At 33.2% G+C, this 16,940-nt stretch overlaps 1 protein-coding gene across 8 annotated transcripts in view; it reads right to left on the bottom strand.

The window, feature by feature from the left end:
- ZC3H13 (zinc finger CCCH-type containing 13) overlaps positions 1-16,940 on the bottom strand; it is an 86,653-nt gene that overhangs the window by 51,019 nt on the left and 18,694 nt on the right. For all 8 annotated transcript variants that reach the window (XM_059902853.1, XM_059902858.1, XM_059902859.1 and 5 more), the window contains one exon: positions 7,816-7,924. In XM_059902853.1, coding sequence (XP_059758836.1) covers positions 7,816-7,924 — 109 coding nt within the window. The remainder of the gene's footprint in view (positions 1-7,815; positions 7,925-16,940) is intronic.

Raw genomic sequence — 16,940 nt, 5'->3', positions numbered from 1 at the left:
ATCTCTAGTTACGATTTTACACTCCGTTGAGACACTTTACATCAGTGAATAGTAGGGTTCGATGATCTGGTTGTTGTGTTCTTAAATTATTAACAGATAAAATTTCATTACTAAATACTAAGGGTAAAACAAAGGAAAGGGTAATTAATTGAGAAGAATGATTTACAGTGTTTCTGAAGGTATTATCAATAATGTTCTGCTCATCTAAAAACTGCTATCTGAATATCACCCATACAGAACACATGTAAAAAAATGACAAATTGGCTTTCGGTCTTTAATCCCTAACCACTCAACCAAGGGGGAAGTGGGGGTACGGATAGACCTGAGCAGTTAAAATATATGTCGAAGTCAAGGTACTATAGCTAATATATTTTGCTTAGAGGGAAAGCTCTCAAGTCTTTACTCAGAAACTACTTATTCTAACTTTATGCATATCTGTTATAATCAAACGTAAGATGTTTTCCCAATCTATAAGAGATGGGCTATGAAGTAGGCATAATGCAACTGATAGTATGACAAAAGAAGAAAAATCACAAAGCACAAAACATTAGGATAGGACTCAAAAATAGAGTCTGAGGAGGGGAGGGATAAATTGGGAGATTGGGACTGACATATACACACTATTATATATAAAATAGATAACTAATAATCTGCTGTATAGCACAGAGAACTCTACTCAATACTCTGTAATGGCTTACATGGGAAAAGAATACTAAAAAAAAAAAAAAAAGAGTGGATATAGGTATATGTATAACTGAATCACTTTGCTGTACACCTGAAACTAACACAACATTGTAAATCAACTATACTCCAATAAAAATTTTAAAAAAAAAGGAGTCTGAAACCATTTAATAAGTTTAGAAAATGTCTCTCATATCTTACAGCTTAAGGTTATCATTACAATTACCTAGGAATCATCTATAAGAATCAGCTGTTGTAAGTCATCAGGAAAATATTAAATATAATTAGAATGGCACATTTAACAGGCAGAGATTTTTTAAGACTATATAACAAAAATACATGCAGTACATAAGGTTGACATTCTTTATATATAAAGAACTCTTACTAATTAAAAGAACAGGCAAAGGACATGAACAGATATAAACACAAAAAGAAATGCAAGTGATATATAAATAAGCCTTTTTCATGTATTAAAGAGCCATTTTTTTTCCTAATTATAATATTTGGTACTGGCAAAGGTACAGATAACAGGCATGTTCATTCTTTGGAGGTAGCAATGTAAACTAATATTTCTAGCCTGGAAAATAATTTGGCAGTATGGGTAAAAGCTTTAAGAACATTCATACCCTTTAATAGGACAATTTTACTTCCAACAATCTACTGTATGCAAGTAATCATATTCAATAGATATAAAAATAAGCCTTTATATTTATACTCTTCTACACACATTGTCCCATAGATTTTTCCATGTCATACACAAAGGTAAAACACCTTCATTTTAACATCTGCAAAGCATTTCATGATATGAACATATCATAGTTTAACCGTTTTCCTTCTGACATTTACTTTGTTTTCAATAGTTTGCTATTATAAACAAGACTTCAATGAACATTTTGATACCTACCTTAGTTCACAGGAGCAAGTATTTTTTTAGAACAAACTAGATTTGCTGGACAAAAGATAAGTATGATTTTTATTTTTAATATTGCCAAATTATACTCCAAAACAGCTTTACCAATGTAAACTTCCACTTGATAATACTAGTATTTTTCATTTCTGCCAATCTGATGGGTGAAGAATGCTATCTCTATTTTCACTGGCATTTCCCTGTAGTAAGGCTGAGCATTTCTATTTCCTCTATGAATTTCATAACCAATTTTTGTTTTTTTCCCCCATTTTCCAACTGGACTATCTTTTTCTTATATATTTGTGGAACTTCATTATAAGTTTATACAGTACTTTTATTATATGGTTACACATTACACATGTCAAATACTTTCTTATAGTGATCTATTTTTAATAGATCCCTTCCATGTTTAGTTACACAAAAAAATTAAATCCTTATATAATCAAATCTTTTATAGCTTCTGGATTTTATGCTTTATTTTAGGAGGATGTACGTACCACCAAGATTGCCAAAATATGTTCATACATTTTCTCCTCTACTGAAATGATACTTTTGCTTTTTATATTACTACACTGGTCCTTATGGTAAACAAATATGATAAGTTTAGGGAACCAAATAAAAACAAAGACTTGGGAGTGGGGAGCTGGAAACACAGAAAGCAATTGGATAATGAAAAGTTTTGTAGGTACAAAAGAATTTGTACTTGATCCTCAAGGCAATGGGAAATCAGAGAATTTTAAATAGGGGAATGAAATGAACCAATTTATTCTTTTAAAAGCTCACTCTAACTCAGAGAATGAGAGAGAGATTTGCAATACATATATCTGATGAAGATCTCATATTCAGAATATATAAAGAATACTCAACAATTAAAAAAAACAGTAACACAATAAAACAGTAGGCAAAAGGCGAGAATAGAGTTTATAAAACAGGTTGTACAATGGCCAATAAATGTGAAAAAGTTCTCAATTTCATTACTCATTAGGGAAATGCACACTAAAACCACAAAAAGATACTACCACACACCTCCAGAATGGCTAAGATGAAAAAGGCAAAAAACAACAGAGAAAGGAGAATCATTTTTGACTTGACATTATCTACTAAAGATGAACATATGAAAACTCCATGGCCCAGCCCTACTCCCAAGCATAAACTCAAGGGAAATGGGTACATGTTTACCAAAGATATGATTAGGAATAGTAACAGCAACTTATTCATAACAGCCCCAAACTAGAAATTACTCAAATGTTTATCCACAGTAGAATGAATAAATTATGGTATATTCAGTGAAATACTATGTACCAGTAAGAATTAATGAACTATAACTATACGCAATAATCTCACAGACATATTGTAAGCAAAAGAAGCTAAGCAGGGACTTCCCTGGTGGCACAGTGGTTAAGAATCCACTTGCCAATGCAGGGAACACGGGTTCGAGCCCTGGTCTGGGAAGATCCCACATGCTGCAGAGCAACTACGCCCATGTGCCACAACTACTGAGCCTGCGCTCTAGAGCCCACGAGCCACAACTGCTGAAGCCCGCGTGCCACAACTGCTGAAGCCCGCGCGCCTGGAGCCTGTGCTCCGCAACAAGAGAAGCCACCGCGATGAGAAGCCCGCACACCACAACGAAGAGTAGTCCCCGCTCACCACAACTAGAGAAAGCCCGCGCGCAGCAACAAAGACCCAACGCAGCCAAAAATTAAATAAATAAATAAATTTATTAAAAAATAAAAAGAAGCTAAGCACAAAAAGAGTACATGCTATAGGTTCTACTTATATAGGGCTCAAAAACAGACAAAACTAATCCATGGTGGCAGAAAATCAGGACAGCAGTTATCTTTGGGAGATGGGGGCTGGGAGGCAGTAACTGGAAAGGGAGTACAAGGGGGCTTATGGGATACTAAGAATTTTCTATTTATTGATGGGTGCTGGTTATACAAGGCTGTTCTGTTCATGAAAATTCAGTAAGCTGTACACATGAATCATGTACTCTTCTGAACATATTATTATACTTCAGTAAAAAAAATTTTTGTGAAGAGTATTCTGCCTTTAAGTGAAGAATGATTTAGGAGACAAGGCTAATCTCAAGGCATGAGGTTAGAAGGTTATTTAGTAAAATATATTTATAGGCAACAAATATCTTAAGAACTAGAATATTAGTAGTAATGTAGAGAAACAGATGGTTCTGAAAGACATTCAGTAGATAGAAATGTTCAGAATTCCATAAATGTCTGGGTTGAGGGGAAAATGTAGTATCAACAATGACTCTCAGAAAAGGGAACTCTCTTGCACTGTTGCTGGGAATGTAAACTGATACAGCCACTATGGAGAACAGTATGGAGGTTCCTTAAAAAACTAAAAACAGAACTACCATATGACCCAGCAATCCCACTACTGGGCATATACCCTGAGAAAACCATAATTCAAAAAGACACATGCACCCCAGTGTTCACTGCAGCTCTATTTACAATAGCCAGGTCATGGAAGCAACCTAAATGCCCATCGACAGATGAATGGATAAACAAGACAGAAGAATGGATAAACCATAATTCAAAAAGACACATGCACCCCAGTGTTCACTGCAGCACTATTTACAATAGCCAGGTCATGGAAGCAACCTAAATGCCCATCAATAGATGAATGGATAAACATATATAAAATGGAATGTTACTCAGCCATAAAAAGGAATGAAATTGGGTCATTTGTAGGGACGTGGATGGACCTAGAGACTGTCATACAGAGTGAAGTAAGTTAGAAAGAGAAAAACAAATATTAAAAAAAAAACAAATATTAACGCTTATATGTGGGATCTAGAAAAATGGTACAGATGAACCGGTTTGCAAGGAAGAAACAGAGACACTGACGTAGAGACAAACGTATGGACACTAAGCGGGGAAAGCAGGGATGGGATGAATTGGGAGACTGGGATTGATATATATACACTAATATGTATAAAGTAGATAACTAATTAAAAAAAAAACCAAAAAATGAAACAATGACTCTCAGGCTTTTGGGAAACCAGTAGGAAAGTGGTGCTCTTAAGATATGGGACTCAGGTGGAGACATCCAGTTGGTAGATGCCTCAATTAAGAGCTCCAGATATTGGAGTCATTAATACACAGATGTTAATGATGCCCTGGGAGCATGATTTCATCTGGACAGAAGAATGGAAAATGAGAAAAAAAGAAGTCTTGGTAAAGGGGAAACAACTAAAAATTTTAGAAGCTGCTTCTAGAGACAAGTGGTTCTCAAAGAGTAGTCTGAGGACTCCTAAGGATTCCCAAGACAATTTCTAGAGTTCCAGGAGATCAAAAATATTTGTATAATACTACGTTATTTGCCTGGTTTACTCACTCTCTCTTGAGTGTACAGTGGAGTTTTCCAGAAGTCACATGATATGTGATATCAGTAACAGACTGAATGCAGAAGCAGATATGAAAATCTAGAGGTTTTTCGTTAAGCCAGTTAAGAGTTTACTTTAAGAAGTTAAAAAGATTTTCAGGGAGTTTCCTGGTGGTCTTGTGGTTAGGATTTGGCGCGTTCTCTGCCATGGCCCAGGTTCAATCCCTGGTTGGGGAACTGATCCCGCAAGCCTAGTGGTGTAGCCAAAAAAAAACCCAAAAATGTGCAAAAACATGTAAAACATTGCCACCTCCTCCAATTTCTATTTTTGCTTTGCAAAGCATAGCTATTTTCCATAAAAGTATATGTTAGGTTTACTGCTGTCATTGTTAAATAAATTAATAAATATTTCAAAATGTTCTCAGAACCAATTTCTAATACGGAGACTACTGAAACAGATAATCCACAAAACAAAAGTTCTTTGGGGTCCATAAAAAGAGTGAAAAGTGTCCTGAGACTGAAAAGTTTGACAACTACTCATACAGATCAACTTCTTCTGAGTCTAGCTAAAACTGCTATTCACTTTAGATTGAAAATGCAGAAGGTAAACATATTAAATGAGCTCAGTCTAACTCCATGCTTCAGTATTCCTTAAAACAGGAAAACCATAGAGATACACAACAATCAGAACCTCAAGAGAAAGAGTAAGAAATAGCAATGTATTTTGTATGTAAAACTACTATAAGAGACATTTACTCACCTTTTAAAAGAATTTCACGTAAAAAGCCTCTTGTAGTAAAATCACTTTCATTTTTTAAAGATGATAGTCTGAGCAAAGCCTTGGGAATCAACATTTAAGGGATAGAGAGCATACAAGGAGCCTCTATGTAAGACCAAAGGGCTTCAACAGGAGAACAGAAAACCTGACAAATGACAGATGGAAGCCAAGGGGAAAGTGTTTCAAGAAGACAGGGGCTCTGGGATGTGTCACATGCTGCAGAAAGGTTATAGAAGAAGGAGACAAGTACGTCTCCTTTTATTTAGCAAAGAGGAGGTTACTGTGACCTTAAAGAACAGTTTTAGTGAAGACAAGGGTGAGAAGACTGAATAAATATGAGGTGAAAAAGTAGAATTTGGTTGTAAAGTAGGAATAAGCAGGGTGATGGCTCAAAATAATATGGGGAAAAGAGAAAATGTGCCAAGATGGATGTTAAAGCTGTAAAAGAGAATGCAAAATAAATGAATGAGACTGCAGAGGCGGGAGGAAATCAGGGCAATAGAACCTTATGCAGCAGGAGGGAGGCCCCTTGTAAAGAAAAAGAGGGAAGTAAAAAAGTTTAGATGTGAATGAAAGACTAGTTTATAGGTGTGGTGGCAGGAAGTTGAAAGAGTTTGTGGATAAAGAATTCCATCATCTCTGTGTTGTAAATAGCAAGCAGGAGAAAGGGGCTGGAAGGTTTGAGATTTAAGGAGTTGGAGATTTAAGGAGAGGGTTTGAAAGAGCTACTATGAAGAAAAGGAGCAAACTAACTTAGGCTTTTCTGAACCTTTAAAATGGTCAACAATTAGCATGCATTATTGTAATGGGAATAGAAGTTTCTATTTTGAAAAATAAGCAGCCAATATATTTCAGAATGTATTTTATACAAAAATAAAATGAAAAAAAATGTTGAGTGTGTTAAGAGTTAATCCCTTAGAATTTAGGAAAAGTTAGCCATTCATCCTTGAACAGTTAAGGCTTGTAATATTTTATTTACTGCTATTTTATAGGAGGTATTAGATTTATTTATGAAGTCCCATGAAGTAATCATAGAGAAGTTTCCTACTTGTTCTTAGAAGCAATGTTTTAACAGACAATACTGTATAAAGATGGAATGGATTTCCTTAAAAAGTACTGACGTTCAAATTACTGGACAGCCATTTAAGGTACTTTTCAAGTACTAGTCTGTAAGTTTTCAGAGGTAGTTCTTAAATATAGTAGTAAACATTTTAGGCTTGCAGGCTCTTGGCTGTCATAGTACTCAACTCATCTACTGTAGCTCAAAAGCAGCCACAGAAAATATGTAACCAACAGACATGGCTGTTCTCCAATAAAACTTTATTGCAAAAACTGGTGGCAGGCCCACAAGCTATAATTTTCTAGCGCCTGGTCTAAGTTTTCAGCTATCCGATGAGGAAGTTGCTTACATCCTTAAACTCTTTAGTTTTGTCATCTATAAGTAGAGTAACAAAGCTACTGATTTAATGAGGTAATTATATGTTATATTAAAATGCCCAGTACACCCAACACATTCAACAAATGTGAGTTCCCCTTCTCTGTATTTGGTAGTGTGAGGCTACAGTGCTCACATTCCAGAAGATCACAGAAGTAGAGAAGAGAGAACATTCATGGTGTGGAAAGTAAATGCTTACTTGTTAGAGACAATGACTCAAGATAATTTTGCTAATTTCTTATGAACAAATCCCAGGTCTCAATTATCATCTGATTTCAATTTCTTGAAAGATGAAATCCAACAATTCTTTAGAAATAATTTTCCTAGGTCTTTAAGGTTTAAGAATCTCACTTTTAATATTTTATGCAAAACAATAAACATAAATTTAGATTCTTTTAAGCCTTGGTACTGAGGAACTTAAAAGATTTACAAATGTCATAAAATTCCAAAGGACTGTGATGCTGTACAGTAAGTTCTAGGGAGAACAGCTTTCTCTGCTTTTGTTCTGCTACTATATGCCATTTTCTGCCTTATAACTCAATAAGATGGACACAAGTCAATTAGACAATTCTGAAACTATAGCTGGAAAGTGTTTTGAAGCCCACAGGAAGTCTACAAAATGAATAATCAATAAATTGACTATATAAACAAAGATTTTTTGAAACTCACCATCTCTATTAGTTTCCCATTCTACATTTTCTTCTTCACTTTCTGGAGTTCTCTCCTTAGTGATTTTTATGTCTTCCTTTTCCCTATGTCTCCCTCTTGAAGATTCTTTCTAAAAAGTACATACATACATATGGGTTATTATATTTATAAAAACTACATGAGGTAGTTACTATAATACAGAATATTTCTAACTTCATCTTTGTTTCATTAAAGAATCACTCTTGCAAATAATCACACATCCACTAAGTAGAGGAAGTAACACGTTCTAGAGCATCACGATGAAAAGACTGTACTATTATCTATTTTACTAAAGAACGGCAACTTGGTAAATGTTTGAAGCAACTAAGATTTTAAAAGATACAATGAAAATCTAGTACTTTAATAAGCATTTGGTAGTATACTACATACTCAGTTTCTACGTGAAAATTACAGGGGTAAAGTTTAAAACGGATAAAGTACAACTGGAGGAATTGTAAGTGACTATATTTTAAAATGACTTAAAAAAGGTTACACCGTTCACAGTAGATTCTGAAATATGATTGCTGATCTAAGACTTGTCATATACTAACGTAAAAGCATTCACCTACACACCTAAAGATAAATCCAAACTCATCTAATAATTTTATAAATGCTTTAAAAGGGGGGATTTTCCCTATTTTGATGAAACCAAAATGGTAACTAAAATAGTTAGAAAAGTTATCTTTACATTGCAGCTAAAAACCAAGAAGTTTTACATTTTATTCCAGGTATAACAGTAGCCTATAGACAAAGCAGGACAATAGTAATTCAGCTCGTAAAATTTAATTAAATACCCTGTTACATAAGATGAAGACTCTAAACCACATTTTACTAAGTGGTAAGAAAATAACCAGTGTCATGGAATTGTTATCTTCCCCCCAGCATGTCTCATTTTTATTAACACTAACTCCTGACTAAGAAAGACACTAACACACAAGGACATTAAGTGCTGAGAGTTCTTTCTGGGCATTACCAGACATAAAATTTGGCTGCTTAAAACACAAATTAATTTCTCTTTGTCTTCTTTTTAAAGAACTCTAGCATATAACTGCCCCTAAATTTTACTTATTTAGGTATGAAGTCATGTTGTAAGTATTATTGCTAAATGACATATATAGTGGCTGGTACGACAACAGAGGCTGACAAATATCATTAAAAGATTATATAATTGTTATCAGCCATGACAAAACGGTAAAAGGTCAAAAAAAGAGAAAGAAAAAAGAAATGCACTCCTATTTGTACATAAGACAAAGGAGAAAAAGGAACACATCTATTTTTATTCTTAAAACACATTTTGTGGAATATCAATGAAGAGCTATTCTATATCCTAGGTAACTTTTGAATGTTCTGTAGATTATACCCACTATAAATATACATTAGTATGTGCTATATCAAAAATTTTTCATAGAAAGTTATCTCCAAATTACTGAATAATATATTCTGGGTTTTTTGGTCTATAAGGTATCAGACTACATTTGTCTATATGTAGTTGTAATACCAACTACAAATGTAGTTGAAAAGGGTTTCAGAGCAGTAATTCTGGTACTGGAAAACAAAATAATCTGCAAATTTGTAATAGAATATTTTTAACAGATTTAGAAACAGATATAATAATCTCAATAAATTTCATTAATAATTTATGTAAGTATTTCATAATATTTACCCTACATATTGAAATTATATAATTTTTTATTACCTATTGTTTTCCAATATGACTCTAATACTGCCCCCAGAGATCACATATAACTTCTATTATTAAGTACTAGAGATTGAATGCAGGCTTCAATATGTAGTGGAATTTCAAGTTAGGAGATATATTTTTTCCTAATACTTTGTCACTATCCCACCTCAAATCATAATAGAGGAAATTATTTTGGTAACACCTAAGGCTCATGTCATTTTTTTAAATGTTGTATTTCCTCATTTTTCCACTTCAACAGTGTATAACTTGTTTAAGCATGTTATTCCTTGTAAAATAAAATTATTTCCCTCTTTCTCTGATCATATTCAAATATAAAGGGTCTGGTATAACTTGTCCCATGTAGTACAGCATGGTCTGCTCTTTCACCTTCCTGTAATTTCTTGAATAGAATGGACTATCATCTTACTGCTCTTATACGCAAACATATTAATTAGAGGTACAACCATTTGATTATTATGTATTCTAAATTAATCATTCTGGAACATGTACATGTTGAAATACTTGTGAAAGAACCACAATATTTTAGCCAGTACCCATGGGATGAGATATTTTATGAATTCAGAATTATTTGGATTTCAAAATATATTAAGTAACAATGCCAGTAGGGTCTGGAGCAGCAACCTATAATCAAATATACTGATATTTTTGCAGCAAAACATATGAATTCACCAACTGGGTAAAGAATGTATAATAAGCTTCATATCAATTAAAATCAGGTTTTGCTGCCACATAAGTCTATGCCTAACTTAGGAAAATGTTTGGTTTTAAAAGTCTCTTACATTTCAGCAGTGCAATAAATAATTGTGAACTTTACTTTCACTTTATTTCTACTTTATATTACATTCATATTTATTTCTTAAACATTATATGTATGGACAGATTATATTTATTATAAATTTTATTTTTAGCTAGTAAGGAGGCATTACCAAGAATATGATCTAAAAAGAAGTGTTGAGGCAAAAAGAATTGAAAACCAATATTATAATAACTGGATTAGCAACCATAATAATAAAATGTTAGGGGTCTTCGAAGTAATATAATTCAATTTCCTACCCCATGCTGAAATTTTTTTCCTAACTATTGTATAGTTATAAAAGTCCTCTAATAGAATAATTTCAGGGAAAAAAAGATTTACTCCCAAGGTCTCCACTGATAGCTCTCCACTGTTGCATTCTTTGCCCCCATTTTCAGAACGTTCTAAATATTAGAAAATTATTTCTCATACTGATCACAACTCTTTTATACCTCTCCAGAATTTCTATTGATTGGAACTAGTTCTGACCTCTAGAATCGTGCAAAACAAATCTAATAATTCTTCCACGTGATGGCTATTTAAATATTTCAACACTGTCACTAAATCTCTTCAATATCTTCTTATATCAGGCCAAAGATACTCTACACACTGATCATACATGAACATTTCACAATTTTCATACCCCTCACTACTCTGTCATCTTCTCTGGGCATACTAATTTGCCAATGTTGCTTCAATAAAATGTGATAACTAAAATTAACCTAGTCCTGCCAGAGCAGCATAGAGCATATAGCTTCTACCTCTCCTAGTATAGAACTGAAATTATTCTTGTATTAATGAACTTGTTTGCGGGGGGGAGTTTTGGGTAGAGTTTAAATAAGAAATTATAATCTTATAAGCTATATAAATTTAAATTACAATCTCACATAAAATGAAGTCTAGAAATAGGGTAAACTTCAGGGCTGGGTGATGTAGTAACACACTGAAATCACTGGAGACCAAATTTTCTTGTTGTTTTTTTCCTTTCTTACAGCTCTGCTATTCCTACTGTTGACTTCACATTAAGGCATATTTCTTTTACCACGATGACAAGCAATCTAGGTTCACCCAGTGTGTGCCTCTCTCCAATCACAAAATAATAATTTTTTCTTTCAGTCTGAGTAGGCCAACTTCAGTCACATGGCCACATCTGAATCAATAACTGATATCAAGATAATAGCCACAGGCTAAATGAATTAGGCCTGGTTCCTGAATCAACAGAATTAGCAAGGAGAATGGGATTATTATGACCAGATTAGACTAATGAGGGTCTAGCAGTGAATCTGGGGTCAATTCCCCAAACCAAAATGCAGCTTCAAAATGAAAAAAACTGAATGGATTCTGGGGAGTTCAAAGTAATTTATACCATACCTTTGGTACCACACTTCACCTCCTCAGAGTACAATGCCACACTTTCGACAACTGCATAGGCCATAAAAAAAAAATACACTTTCCGACCTAGTAAACGTTTTCTCTGTTCACCTTTACTGTTGCATTTTGGACCTTCCTTCTAAGGTCATTTTCCATCTTCCTGATGTATATCCTTTTAGACATTCTCTAAGTAATGAAGGTCTCCTGGTAGTCAACACTCTTAATTTTACCAGAAAGCTTCTTTATTATATCCTCATTCTTGAAAAGCAGTTTTTCTGGGCTCATAACTGGGTTCATACATTCACCTCAGCTTTGAAAATATCATTCCACTGTATTTTGGCTTCCATTATTGTTACTGACGGTATCAGTCTATCATTCCTTTGTAGAAAGATCTGCCTTTTATCTCTGGGTGTTTCCAATATTCTCTCTATGCCTCTCATGTTTTGCAGTTATGATATAATATCTACTTGATATGTATTGTGCTTTCTGCAGGCTTATATCTCATTAATTATGGAAAATTCTCAGCCACTATTTCTTTCAATATTGCCTTTCCCATTTTCTATTTTTTTCCTGGGATTCCAATTAGATGTACACTAGGTTTTCTAAGTTTTTCCCCCACATCTGTGAACCTCTTCAATATTTTCTATAACCTTGTTTTTATGTGCTGCATTCTGGATAAACTCTTCAACTCCATCTTCCAAGTCACCAGTTCTCTCTTCACAGATGGACCCAAGGCTTACTGTCTGAGCAGCTCTAATACCTGTAAAAGTCTTAAAGTCACTACCGGCTTTCACACTTGCTGCTCAATCCTTGGTTTCAATTCTGTCTTTGTTTTGCTGCTGTTTACGTTCTTGAGAAAGCACGTAAAACTCTTCTTTCAGCAGCTCGAGTTAAAGTTAATGTTAATCCAAAGTTTTCTTCTGTCATTTACTATCACATATTATATCAAAGCTATTAACAATTCAAAAAGCTATTATTAATTTTTAAAAGATTATGGTTCTCACTTTAATGTTTTCAAAACTTTTCAACTGGACACTTCTGATCAAGGCTAAAAACTTTAAAATAATGAACAATGCTTATTGTGGTTTTTTGGCCTGAATATTAGCCCAACAACTTAGCTCAGTATATAGCTTTTAGGACAGATATAACTGACATTTTGAAATTTTAAAATGATTCACAGATGTGCAATTTTAGATCCTTTCAACACTATAGAAACACAGATGGTAAAGAAACTTAGATCTACACTTAGGAAACTGTAGTTTATTTTGTTTATACTATACTGAAGAAAAATCCCATAATAGGGTTATCAGAGATTTTCTTTTATGAAGTGGTCACAAAAATTATACTAGCTCGTCTCAGAATAAGCAGAGTCACAAATAAACAAATAAGATTATAAACTTCAAAAAACAGTCAACAGATAACAAAAATCAGGTCATCTCCAAGCACCACATTTTAAAAATTACAATGAAGAGAGAACAATTATTAATATTTCTATATCTGTGTACCGACTAATACAGCACTGAAGAGCACAGCTACAGGAGATAGGGAGTGAACTAGACAGAAGCATACTACTAACAAGATACTTTAAAAGACATTCTCAAACCAAGATAGATCAAGTAGACAAAGATATGAAAACTACAGGAGATCAAAACAACAGATGTTTCAGATATACTTTAGAACCTGAAAGCCAAAAAATAGAAGATATACCTTCTTTTTAAGCATATACAGAACATTCAGAAAAACTGACCATATCTTAGGCCACAAAGAAAATCTTACCAAATCTGAGAAAAAGAAATACAAAAAGCAATAATATAAAAGTTATTTTTTAAAAAATCAAAAGAATACACACATAAAACAAACAAAAGGCTCTTCAATCCAAAAAACTTTAAACATGCCATTAAGCAATTATTGGACCACAGGTGAAATACAAACCTAAAGATGAGAATTCCCTAAAAATAATGACAACGAAAGCATGATATATGAGATCCATGGAATTCAGCTAAAGCAGTTATCAGAAAAATGCTTATAGCATTAAATACATGTGTGTATATGAAAATAAATAAATAAATGTTCCACCAATTCAAAAAAGAAAAGAAATACAATAAACCAAGGAAGGAATTAATAAAGAGAAATAAATGTGTTGAAAAGAGAAAGAACTAATATATAAACCCAAAAGCTGATGCAAATAAACCACTGACTAAACTAATGAAGGAAAAAGGGAAAAAGCCCAAGTATTCAAAATCCTGTATGACAATGTGAAAATAGCCATTAGAACAGAGAAAACTGAAAAATGTGATTTCTTTGCACAACTCTATGCAAACTAGTTTAAAAACCTAGACAAAGTACATAATATTCTAGAAAAAAAATTAACAAAACTGACTTAAAGTCAAAAGTCTACTAATTTCCACTGGAAAAATAAATTACTTACACAACTTCTTCATAAAATAGTATCAGACTCAGGTGGTTTCACATGGGAATTCTACCAAACCTTTCAAGAGCAGAAAATCCTGATACCACTTAAGATATTGCAGAGCAAAGAATTAGGAATATTTTGTTATTATAAGGTACTTGGACTACCTGTGAAGTGCTATAGTATTATTTGAAGGTAGACTTGAATTAATCGTAAATGTAATTGCAAACTCTAGGGCAACCACTAAAAAAGTAAAAATAACAAGTATAATTGATACGTTAAGAAAGAAGAGAACATGTAATAGTATAAAATGCTCAATTCAAACCATAAAAGGCACAAAAAGAGTGGAAGACAAAAAATAGGAACAAAGAACAATGGTATAACAAATAGAAAACAGTAACAATTACAGTAGATATTAATACAACTGTATCAATATTACTTTAAACATCAATAGACTAAACACACCAATTAAAACACAGAGATTGTCAGAGTGGATCAAAAAACAAGACCCAGCTAGCTATATGCTGTCTATGAGAAACCAACTATAAAAATAAAGACACATATAAATTAAGAGGAAGGGGATGGAGAAAGATATACTATGCTAGAGTGGGAGTAGATATGTTAATTTCAAACAGGCAGACTTCAGAATAAGGAAAGTCAGCAAGGACAAAAGGGCATTACATAATGATAAAGGGGACAATTCTTCAAAAGACATAACAATCCTTAGTATATATGCACCTAACAACAGTGTCAAAATATATGAAGTAAAAACTGATATTACTGCAAGGAGATATACATGATCCACTAATACATTTGGAGACTCTAACACCCCTCTATCAGAAATGTACAGATCCAGCAGGGAGAAAATTAGCAAGAAAACAGTTGAAATCAAAAGCACCTTCAATCTACTGGATATAACTCACATCGACAGACTACTTCATCTGATGACATTAGAAAACACATTCTTCTCAAGCTCACGTGGAACATTCTGGACCATTTTATGGACCATATTCTGGACCATAAAACACACTTTTAAAAGAACAAAAATCATATAATGTCTAATCTCAGACCACAATGGAATTAAACTGGAAATTAATAACGGAAAGATAGCTGGATAATCCCAAAATATGTGGAGATTAAACGACACACTTCTACTTAACACATGGGTCAAAGAAGAAATCTCAAATTTCAAAATATTTCAAACTAAATGAAAATAAAATACAATTTATCAAAATTTGTGGGATGCAGCGAAAACAGTGTTTAGAGAAAAATTTATAGCACTGAATTCATATAGTAGAAATGAAGAAAGCTCTAAAATCAATAATCTAAGTTTCCACCTTAGAAAACTTGAAAAAGAAGAGCAACTGAAATCTAAAGTAAGCTGAAGAAAAATAACAGAAATTAGAGCAGAAATCAATGAAACTGAAAACAGGAAATCAACAGAGAAAAACCAACAAAACCAAAAGCCAGTTCTTTGAAAAGATCAAGCTTCTACGCAGGCTAACTAAGAAAAAAAGAGAGAAAACAAAAATTACCAATATCAGAAACAAAAGAAGAGACATCACTACAGATTCCAAAGACATTTAAAGAATAACAAAGGAATACTATGAATAATGTTATGCCCACAAATTTGATAATCTAGATGAAATGGACTAATTACTTGAGAGACACAATCTGCCAAAACTCACACATCAAGAATAGACAATCTGAACAGACTTATATCTACTGAAGAAACTGAATCAATAATTAATAACCTTTCAAAACATAAAGCACCAGGTCCATATGGGTTCATGTGTGAATTCTATCAAACATTTAAGAAAGAACTTATACCAATTCTCTACAATCTTTTCCAGAAGACAGAAGCAGAGGGAATAATTACAGAATTATTCTGAGGCCAGCATTAATACCTAAATATCTAATACCAAAACCAGATGAAGACACTACAAGAAAAAAAAACAGAAAAAAAAGGACCAAGATCTCTCATGGGCATTGATGCAAAACTCCTGAACACATTAGCAAAATATAAGCAAATGAAATCCAACAATATCTAAAAATAATTATACACCACAACCAAGTGGGATTTATACCAGCTATGCAAGGGTGGTTCAACATTCAAAAGTCAATTAAGGTAATTCATCGCATCAACAGACTAAAAAAGAAAAAGATGACATGACCATATCAATAGACAAAGAAAAAGTATTTGACAAAATCCAACACTCATTCATGATAAAAACTCTTAACAGACTAGAAACAGAGGAGAACTTCCTCAACTGGATAAAGAACATCTATACAAAACCTACAGTTAATATCATAAATAATGGTGAGAAACTTTCTTGCTAACCTCAGGAACAAAACAAGGATGTCCCCTCTCACCATTCCTTTTCACCATCATAATGGAAGTCCTAGCTAATGCAATAAAACAAGAAAAGGACATAAAAAGTATACAGATTGAGAAGGAAGAAATAAGTGTCTTTGTTCACAGATGATATGATTGTCTATGTAGAAATTCTGAAGGAATCAACAAATCTGTAGGTTGCTTTGGGTAGCATGGATATTTTAACAATCCTAATTCTTCCAATCCATGAGTATGGTTATTTCTTTCCATTTATTTGTGTCATCTTCAATCCCTTTCATCAATGTCTTACAGTTTTCAGGGTATAGGTCTTTCACCTCCCTGGCTAAATTTATTTCTATGTATTTTATTCTTTGTGAGGCAGCTGTAAATAGATTTTTCTTAATTTTTCTTTCTGATAGATCATTATTAGTGTATAGAAATGCCACAGATTTCTGTATATTAATCTCACAGCCTGCAACTTTACTGAATTCATTTA

The sequence above is a fragment of the Balaenoptera ricei genome, chromosome 18, assembly GCF_028023285.1.
Source record: "Balaenoptera ricei isolate mBalRic1 chromosome 18, mBalRic1.hap2, whole genome shotgun sequence".
Lineage (NCBI taxonomy): Eukaryota > Metazoa > Chordata > Mammalia > Artiodactyla > Balaenopteridae > Balaenoptera > Balaenoptera ricei.
This window is presented reverse-complemented; position numbering and strand designations above follow the sequence as displayed.